The sequence below is a fragment of the Papaver somniferum genome, unplaced genomic scaffold (genome assembly GCF_003573695.1).
Source record: "Papaver somniferum cultivar HN1 unplaced genomic scaffold, ASM357369v1 unplaced-scaffold_57, whole genome shotgun sequence".
Classification (NCBI taxonomy): Eukaryota; Viridiplantae; Streptophyta; class Magnoliopsida; order Ranunculales; family Papaveraceae; genus Papaver; species Papaver somniferum.
In genome coordinates, this window is record NW_020648415.1 from 250,345 (window position 1) to 260,424 (window position 10,080).

The window sequence follows — 10,080 nt, forward strand, 5'->3', positions numbered from 1 at the left end:
TATTTCGTGAAATATTTAAGTGAGATAAACTCAGATCGAAATATCAAATGTGTATAAACTAACGTCTATATATATAGCTATACGACTTTTATCTCAATAGGAGATAGAATATAAATATACTTCTGAGTGATAGATGAGTTCAAGTCTCCACATACCTTTTGTTGATGAAGTTCCACAAGCTCCCCTTAGTAGTTCTTCGTCTTCAATCGATGAATATCGTGAAGTCCAAATCTCAACTCCGCATTCTATCCTAATCTGAGACATAGCTATAAGTAGATTAAAAATCAAGACTTATAGTTTTGGAAACTAAACTTGACAAACAAGCTTCATAAAGAAACACTTGCGAGTTCGACCAAGCAGTGCTCTAACAAATGAGTAGCATTACTTGGTGTTTTCAGCGATAATGGTGGATAATGAAGGTTTAAACATTCTTCAACCCAAATGTAGAAAACATAAGACATAAAGATAGCAATTACATATAGGTAGCCAATTTCCACCAAATATGTTTTTTTTCCTTTCTGAATAACCTTCTCAATATCTCCTACACCCGATAATTCACCCATAGATCATTTTCGAGTCACTTGACTCATACATGGTCACCAACCTGAATATATGCCTCAGCAAACATACCAAGTTAATGATCCTGGCATAAGTTTTTTTGATTACCTTAGGTGTTCACCCATAGATCTCTTAAGTTTTTTTGATTAAGTTTAAGTGAGTTCCATCCAATTCATATCATCTCACTCAACTTCACTTTTTTGAAATCTTTATTACCTAATTCACCTGACCCACATTGCATATCATCTGACTCACATGAAGCAGATTCACCATCATCACCACCATAACGTTCACAAATATGATCAAAATTAAACCCACCCACGCTTTAAAGTTAAAATCACAAATGTTAAATCTAACAATTCAACTAAGCAAACACGAAAATCGCAAAATAAAACTCAAATCAAGATTTAAAACAAAAAACAAAAACAAAAAAAACAGAGTTCTGGTTTATACATGAGATGACTTTGTTTTAAGACTTCATCGCTAAAGAAAGTCAAATGAAACTATCAACTTCAATATAAGTTTATTTCAGCTACACAATATAACCACCAGTCATAGATAAAAATCATCAAACAACTTGAGTAAAGCTAAAAAAAATAACTAACACAACTTGCAAAACGTAGAGTACACAAGATTATCAACGAAATCACTTCATAAATTTGAAATAAGACACATATCCCATGAATCAACTAACCAGACAAAGCTTTCCAAAACAAAAAGTAGAAATTATTTTCGATCTTCTTCTTTTGCGATTTCAAAATAAAAACAATTTCTAGGGTTTATAAAATTGAAGTATAAAAAATTTGTAAAATGGGTTACCTTACCTGAGATTAGGTTACCAAAACTTAGTATATGGTTACATATTTCTTGTCATAAGTTATTTTTGATTTCTAGTTTTGATTTATGGTATACTAGGGTTCATACCATGAACTCTGTGAAGGAAAAAGGTGAATGAACGAGTTCAAGAGATGCAAATCAGAGATGAGATTCATGAGATGAAGAGAGGGATTCTTCATGATATTGATTTGTTGTGAGAGGGATTTTTCATGAATCCGATTGGATCACCATGTCAATGTGGATCATATGTGGGACATCTATACCAAACTCCGCAAATTCTCCGGAGAGACAGGTAAATTCAAGTATGAATCTGATTGGCTCGACTCAGCTTTCATATTCTATGATGAGAATTACCAAGTTGTCAAGGTTAAGGTGCGTCATGTCCTCTCTTTCCCTCTCAATTAATATTTATATTTGTGTCTTTATATTTTATAGAGACGATAATCAAATTTTATGCCTGATTTTATAATACTAATATAGTATCCAAATATTGCAGAAGTTTTAATATAAAAACCTTTAGTTTTAGACCGTTGCTTACTCGTTGTTTAAAAATACATTTATGCAGGTGAAGGACTGTCTAACCCCAGAGAGCCTATGATATACTTACAATTACGATTCTTCCAAAACCCATGAATGGGCATCCATTCGTCAGAAGTACAAGAAACTGAGGAATGCAGAACTAAAGAGGAACGAATTAGGTGACTCACTGAAACTAAACCCGACATCCGAGTTTGGTTCCAAACCAAGAAACTTAACAGAACCAATCAGAGCACTAGTGAGGAGGCCAACGAAACCAAGAAACAAAGATGAGAAAGAACATTCTATGTTACTACATATGTTAACAAAACCAATCCGAGCATATGTTATTACATATGTTATAACATATAACATATGTTACTACATATAAGTGACATATGTTACTACATATGTTATAACATATGTAGTATCAATACATAACAATTTTTTGATATGTAGTATCAATACATAACAATATCAATACATAACATATTAATATATAGTATCAACATATAACATACTACATATTAATGTGTAATATCAATACATAACATAACAGTATTGAACATAACATCTTGATACTACATATTAATATATAATAGCAATATATAACATATTACTACTTGTAACGTATGTTACTAGATAGTAACATATGTTACTACATATGTCACTGCATACTACATATTACATATGTTACTACATATGTCGTATGTAGTAACATAAATAGTATTATATGTTAGGGTCAGTAGAGTAATTTTACTTTTTTCAAACTTTTTTTGGACTAGTGAATAAATACGTTTTCCCGCTGGACTAGCCATTAACTCGGGTCGGGTTCAGTGGACTAAACAACAAATATCTTTATCTTTATCAGTAGATATGTAGTATTCATGTAACAGTCACCAGTCTGTACTTAATAAGAGAGTTGTGTTTTAATTTATTGTTATTCAATTGGGTTATATATGTTTCCCAATTCGAATTTAGTGTGTTTGGTATTGCATGTAGCTACTTGTTTAGGAGTATTATAATAAGGAGGTGCATTTACATGATCAGTACACTGATATCTGGTACTTTACCGCAACAGTGTTACCTTGACACTAAGTGCATCTTAATCTTAGTTGTTCCGTGCATGTTTTTATTTCTATTAATATATGAATTACTATTTTATTTTATTTTGGGATTTTTACTAGAATTCTACTCAAATTTTCAAATATAGTGCTCTGTATTATCTTATATGCTTCGTTCAATTCAAAGTACGGTCTTAGTAATTCCCATCCACATTATTGACAGTTTTGCGCTTCCCATGTATTCCTTCAAAGAAAGTTAGGAACCCATGCACCTAGGGGATCTTGCTGATTGCTCTCCACTGAGACCGCACATCAAAAGTCTTTCTTTCGTTATCAACTACATGATAGCGGTTGTAGTACTCTTTGGCTCGACCTACAAATATATATATAGAGTATATAGAATTATTTTGTGTTTCTGATACATGGATATATTGCTGGAATGGAGATGGTTTGGGTTTCTTCCATAAATGGTGAAGAAAGATTAGAAGCGTATACATTATTAAAACTTTTTTTCATTTCTATGACAGTTGATAATTATGGATGGGTGCTCACGACGTCGTTATGACTTCTGCATACTTTTATCAATTTATAGGTAATGGAAAATCATAGTTTGTAGTAGTATTTGTGAGGCAACATGATGTTGATAATTCATTGTTACTATAAAAAGCCGTTTCAAATGAACCTGTGATGCCCCAACCTAATTACCTTCTTAACTAATAAGATTACCACTAACTGGAGCATCAAATTTATATTAATGATCTTAAGAATCTGAGTTACATAAACTAATCCCAAAAACAAACCCATATGCTCTGATATAACATAAATGAAGATCTCTCGAGTGATATGAATAAAATAATGTGTTGTTTAACAAAGAAAGAAAGAATACTTACATAAAAAGATAAACAAATATCTTCAGTTCGCTAAAACTTTAAGCTATGAAAATGGATATCTTCGCGCGCACCATTTTTTCTCATTACTGAAACTGAAGTGGGAACGAGTGAGCACATCGTCCCAAATGGGTGCCCAATGGAAACAAATAACTTTCAAGTAATCACTAACATACTACCAAGAGATAGCATAACTAAAGCACAATAACAAATGAGAACAATTAACACGTCCATCAAGTATGATATGCACAAGAACAATTTCCCCAGATAATATACAATATAATATTCGTAACGACCTCTCGCCTAATAGGTAATATTCGCAAACGGTTTCCCTCCCTATTAAAGACAGAAATTTACTATATAAAATAAATGTAATAATATTCGCAACGACCTCTCGCCTAATAGAGCTTAGCGACGAACTATTGGGAGATCAGAGGCATTCCTCACGGGGAAATCACAACGCATATCATACAACATACCTATCCAATTACACTCATATATGTTCATAAAAAGTAAGAACACATCATGCTCGCGGATAAAAAGAAAGATCAATGATTACAAGAAGGTTACAGAGTTCCCACCAGTTTTGATGACAAGCCTCGCCTACCTTGAGATCCTCAATCCACTGGTTCACTCTTTAGGTCGATCGTTGTTAATAACAATTAACTTTTTCCGTTCGATTTATCAATAGAACATCATCACCTAGTCAATCCAAAAAAAACCCCTCAATTCTTCATCCCAGAACGTTACTTTATCATCCTCAGTTCTTCAAGAACACTAATTCCAGATACCCTAACCTCAATTCAACATCTGCATCATCTTCTTCTCCTCCTCCCGATCTAATTCAACTACAAAATCAACATCTTCACTTTTGGTTCAACTTAATAACAAGTTTCTTTATGAATATCTTATACGAACAACTCAATTCTTATTAACTGAGCTCGACGGAGAAAGAAAAAAGAAGAACAGAAGATAATAAGAATGAAGAAAGGAAAGAGAATATGAAAAGAGAAAAATGATTTTTTTCTCGACATGTTGGTGATGATAAGGCAAAAGAAAATGATAAGAGCATCCAGAATTGATAAGGGAAGCCAGGCGGTTTAGATGCAAAAAATATGATTATTTTGCTCTTCGATTATTCTGATGATATCTTCTTCGTCCAGTATCCGAATGACATCGCTCGAGTAGTCTATTGCACATAACTTTTCGAGACATATCTAGTGATACTAGTTATGAATCTAAATTATTGTTAGATTAATTTCTATTAATTAAGGTTCATCTCTAATTAATCGAGTCATTAACAGTTAAATAGTCTCTTGACTGGTCTAATAGGGTTGACGAGCTCGAGGGTACTTACATTGTCCCCAACTTATTCATTTTCGTCCTCGAAAATCGAACCACACCTCTGGTCTGAAAAGACTCCCCACCTTATAGAGAAAAACTATCTCTCAACCGAAAGCAAGTATTGCCCATACTTACAAACGCACTAAAGAAAACAATTCATTTTAAAATGAGTTTCGAAACAACAAGAAATTAAACAGAAGCCTATATGGTTTTCTACGAACAAAGACAACACAAACAAACCAGAATTTCAAACCTCACTATTCTCCAATGCTAGATTATTTAAATGTTAAATAAATGAGACTAATAAATCTCTAATTTATCATTCAAATTTCTAACTTATATTACAATTGGTTTCAGCCTACAATTTATTTTTTACTTCATAAATATATATACACAAAACAAGAAGCAAGCAATCAACATGCTAAACAAATCAATCAATCAATTCAAAAATATTTTAGCTCTTTATTGTTTTTAGTGAATTAAGATTTATCTCACAGACCCAACCCAGTTCTAAACTAATCTAGTTCACTATCTGTCACTGGTTAATCCTATTGTTGCCCATGTAAGATCTAATAGTGAGCTCTGATACCAACTTGTAACGCCCCAACCTAATCACCTGCTTAACTAATAAGATTACCACTAATTGGAGCATCAAATTTAGATTAATGATCTTAATAATCTGAGTTACATAAACTAATCCCAAAAACAAACCCATACGCTATGATATAACATAAATGAAGATCTCTCGAGTGATATGAATAAAATAATGTGTTGTTTAACAAAGAAAGAAAGAATACATACATAAAAAGATAAACAAACATCTTCAGTTCGCTAAAACTTTAAGCTATGAAAATGGATATCTTCGCGCGCACCATTTCTTCTAATTACTGAAACTGAAGTGGGAACGAGTGAGCACATCGTCCCAAAGGGGTTCCCAACGGAAACAAATAACTTTCAAGTAATCACTAACATACTACCAAGAGATAGCATAACTAAAGCACAACAACAAATGAGAACAATTAACACGTCCATCAAGTATGATATGCACACGAACGATTTCCCCAGATAATATATAATATAATATTCGTAACGACCTCTTGCCTAATAGGTAATATTCGCAAACGGTTTCCCGCCCTATTAAGGTAATATTCGCAAATGGTTTCCCGCCCTATTAAGATAAATTTACTTTATCATCCTCAGTTCTTCAATAACACTAATTCCAGAAACCCTAACCTCAATTCAACATCTGCATCATCTTCTTCTCCTCTCCCGATCTAATTCAAATACAGAATCAACATCTTCACTTTCGGTTCAACTTAATAACAAGTTTTTTTTATGAATATCTTATACGAACAACTCAATTCTTATTAACTGAGCTCGACGGAGAAAGAAAAAAGAAGAACAGAAGATAATAAGAATGAAGAAAGGAAAGAGAATATGAAAAGAGAAAAATGATTTTTTTCTCGACATGTTGGTGATGATAAGGCAAAAGAAAATGATAAAAGCATCCAGAATTGATAAGGGAAGCCAGGCGGTTTAGATGCAAAAAATATGATTATTTTGCTCTTCGATTATTTTGATGATATCTTCTTCGTCCGGTATCCGAATGACATCGTTCGAGTAGTCTATTGCACATAACTTTTCGAGACCTATCTAGTGATACTAGTTATGAATCTAAATTATTGTTAGATTAATTTCTATTAGTTAAGGTTCATCTCTAATTAATCGAGTCATTAGCAGTTAAATAGTCTCTTGACTGGTCTAATAGCGTTGACGAGCTCGAGGGTACTTACATTCTCCCCACCTTATTCATTTTCGTCCTCGAAAATCGAACCGCACCTCTGGTCTGAAAAGACTCCCCACCTTATAGAGAAAAACTATCTCTCAACCGAATGCAAGTATTTCCCATACTTACAAATGCACGAAAGAAAACAATTCATTTTAAATGAGTTTTGAAACAACAAGAAATTAAACAGAAGCCTATATGGTTTTCTACGAACAAAGGAAACACAAACACACCAGAATTTCAAACCTCACAATTCTCCAGTGCTAGATTATTTGAGTGTTAAATAACTGAGACTAATAAATCTCTAATTTATCATTGAAATTTCTAACTTATATTACAATTGGTTTCAGCCTACAATTTTTTTATTTTACTTCATAAATATATACACACAAAACAAGAAGAAAGCAATCAACATGCTGAACAAATCAATCAATCAATTCATAAATATTTTAGCTCTTTATTGTTTTTAGTGAATTAAGATTTATCTCACAGACCCAACCCAGTTCTAAACTAATCTAGTCCACTATCTGTCACTAGCTAATCCTATTATTGCCCATGTAAGATCTAATAGTGAGCTCTGATACCAGCTTGTGACGCCCCAACCTAATCACCTTCTTAACTAATAAGATTACCACTAACTGGAGCATCAACGCTATTAGACCACTCAAGAGACTACTTTTTATCTTGCCTATCGGAGATTAAATATGGATAAAATCTTAGAGAAGATAGTACTCAACACGATAGAAAACAGCAAGATCAGAACATGCAACTACAGAGAAAATAGTTGGGTTTGGCTTCACAATCCCAATGAAGTCTTCAAGTCATTAACCTACTGGTTTTAGAAAAACCTAAGGTTAAAGGAGAATCGGCTCTAGACGCAACTAATATCACACAAGATGTGTGGGGATTAAGTTTCCCAGTTGCTAGAGTTCTCCTTTATATAATCTTCAAATCAGGGTTTGCAATCAATGTTATCTTGGTAACAAAGTATTAAATATTCACCGTTAGATGAAAAACTGATTAAACTCAAGTCAATATCTTTCAACCATTAGATCTAACTTAGCTTGTTACACACAAATGGAAAGTGACTTCATTTAGATATGAGTAACCGTACCTAAACTTGTACACATTTGTTGACTCAACAATAGTTAACCAAAGTTATCCATATGAACACTTTCATATCAATCTTATTCATCTTAACCATAACTAGTTCAAATGACCCAAATGAAACTAGTTCTAGAGTTGTTAAATTGTTTATATTCCCATAGAATTATATAAGACACAATTGATGCAAAATCGATTTTGATTCACTCGAATCAATTCATGAACATTATAGCCACGGTTTGCAAAAGATTGCATTCCTTATTATATAAATGTATTAGTTCATGAACAAACCGATTTTAGAACATAACCTACTCAAGTATGCATAGGGTACGCATACCTAAATGGCCGGAGTAAGTTTGGGTTCACCAGTACGCGAACGGGTACGCATACCACCAAAACTATGTTGAATTTCCGGAACTTGGAACTCATGAAAGTACGCATACAGGTATGCATACAAAGTTTTCGGACTTTCATTAACCAACCAGTACGCATACGAGTATGCATACTATGGTTCCCGGACTTGGAATAACTTGCAACAGTTAGAATACAAGTACCCATATTTTGATATATCGAATCATGGTTATTAGTTCTAAACTCTCATTTCAATAATCGAAACATTCTTAGAAGACGACAATAGCTGTCTCACACAAACTATTAGTTTCAAAGCAATTTTCAAGTGATTGAATGATCATTATGAAACATTCCGAGTCTACATCAAATGACTGTCTCACACATATCATGTAAGATGTTACAAGGAAATTTTCACATGATCATTTTTTTACTTTCGTCAAGAATATAAGATGTACTTGGTTAAAGCGAAAGCTTACCAACATATATTTCGAGACATATGTAAGCGAGCTAAACTCAGCTCGAAATATCAAATGTGTATAATCGAAGTCTATATAGCTATACGACTTTTGTCTCAAATAGAAGATAGAGTAGATAGACCTTTGAGTGATAGATGAGTTCAAGTCTCCACATACCTTTTGTTGATGAAGTTCCAAAAGCTCCCCTTAGTAGTTCTTCGTCTTCAATCAGATGGAGTTGGATTAGTAGGAGAACATGGAGCAGGATATGGTGCTAGTGGGGGAGAAGGTGGAGGTTCAGGTTATGGAGCTGCTGGTGGAGCACATGATGGTGGTGGAGGAGGCGGTGCAGGATATGGTGCTGGTGGAGAACATGGTGCCAGGTATGGTGCCGGAAGTGGTAGTGGGGGGGGGGGTGCTGGATATTGTGCTGGAGGTGAACATGGTGGTGGTGCGAGTGGCGGCGTGGTAGCGGAGGTGGTGGTGGTTATGGTGGTGGTGCTGGTGGAGCTCATGATGGTGGTTATGGAAGTGGAGGAGGAGCCGGTGGTGGTTCTGGTTATGGTGATGGAGGTGAGCATGGTGCCGGTGGTGGTTCCGCTGGCGGTAGCGGAGGTTGTGGTGGATATGGTGCTGGAGGATATCATGGTGCTGGATACGGTAGTGGAGGTGGATCTGGTGGAGGTGCAAGCAGTGGTAGCTCTGGAAGAGCGCATGGTGGTGGATATGGAGGAGGTGGTGGTAGTGGTGGAGGTGGTGGTTCAGGGTATGCCGCAAGAGGTGAACACGGAGCTGCCTATGGCAGTGGTGGTGGAAGTGGTGAAGGGGGTGGTCATGGAGGTGGTGGTTACTAAATTATACTACTATTGTGATGAAGATATCATCCTTGTTATTAATTTAATTGGCGAAACAAAGAAAAGATTGTTAATCACATTATCAGTTAATTAATTATGATTTGTAATTGGGCCGACCGAGCGAAGCGAGGGAGGACCTTTATATGGTCACTTTTTTGTAAATAGTAAGTGATCAATTGACACAAAAAGATTGGATTTTGGTGTCCCAAACATTATCATGTTTTCATTACCATCAACAATGAAGGGTAATGGCGTAAATTTCACGGGCAGAAGAAAGGACACGGAGGTTGGAAATGATTTAATTGTTTAGGGACAATTTAGTAA

General features: G+C 34.6%; 1 protein-coding gene across 1 annotated transcript; it reads left to right on the forward strand.

The window, feature by feature from the left end:
• Window positions 1-403: 403 nt before the first annotated feature.
• LOC113343244 (glycine-rich cell wall structural protein 1.8-like) lies at window positions 404-9,756 on the forward strand. The gene is made up of 3 exons (XM_026587496.1): window positions 404-419; window positions 9,135-9,285; window positions 9,375-9,756. The coding sequence occupies exons 1-3, from the start codon at window positions 404-406 to the stop codon at window positions 9,754-9,756; spliced, it is 549 nt and encodes a 182-aa protein (XP_026443281.1).
• Window positions 9,757-10,080: the final 324 nt, after the last annotated feature.

Bases quoted from the DNA above. Each gene is read 5' to 3' on its own strand.
- LOC113343244 (XM_026587496.1), top strand. The intron at 9,286-9,374 runs GTATGGTGCCGG...GCGGCGTGGTAG, and splicing joins GGTGGAGAACATGGTGCCAG to CGGAGGTGGTGGTGGTTATG.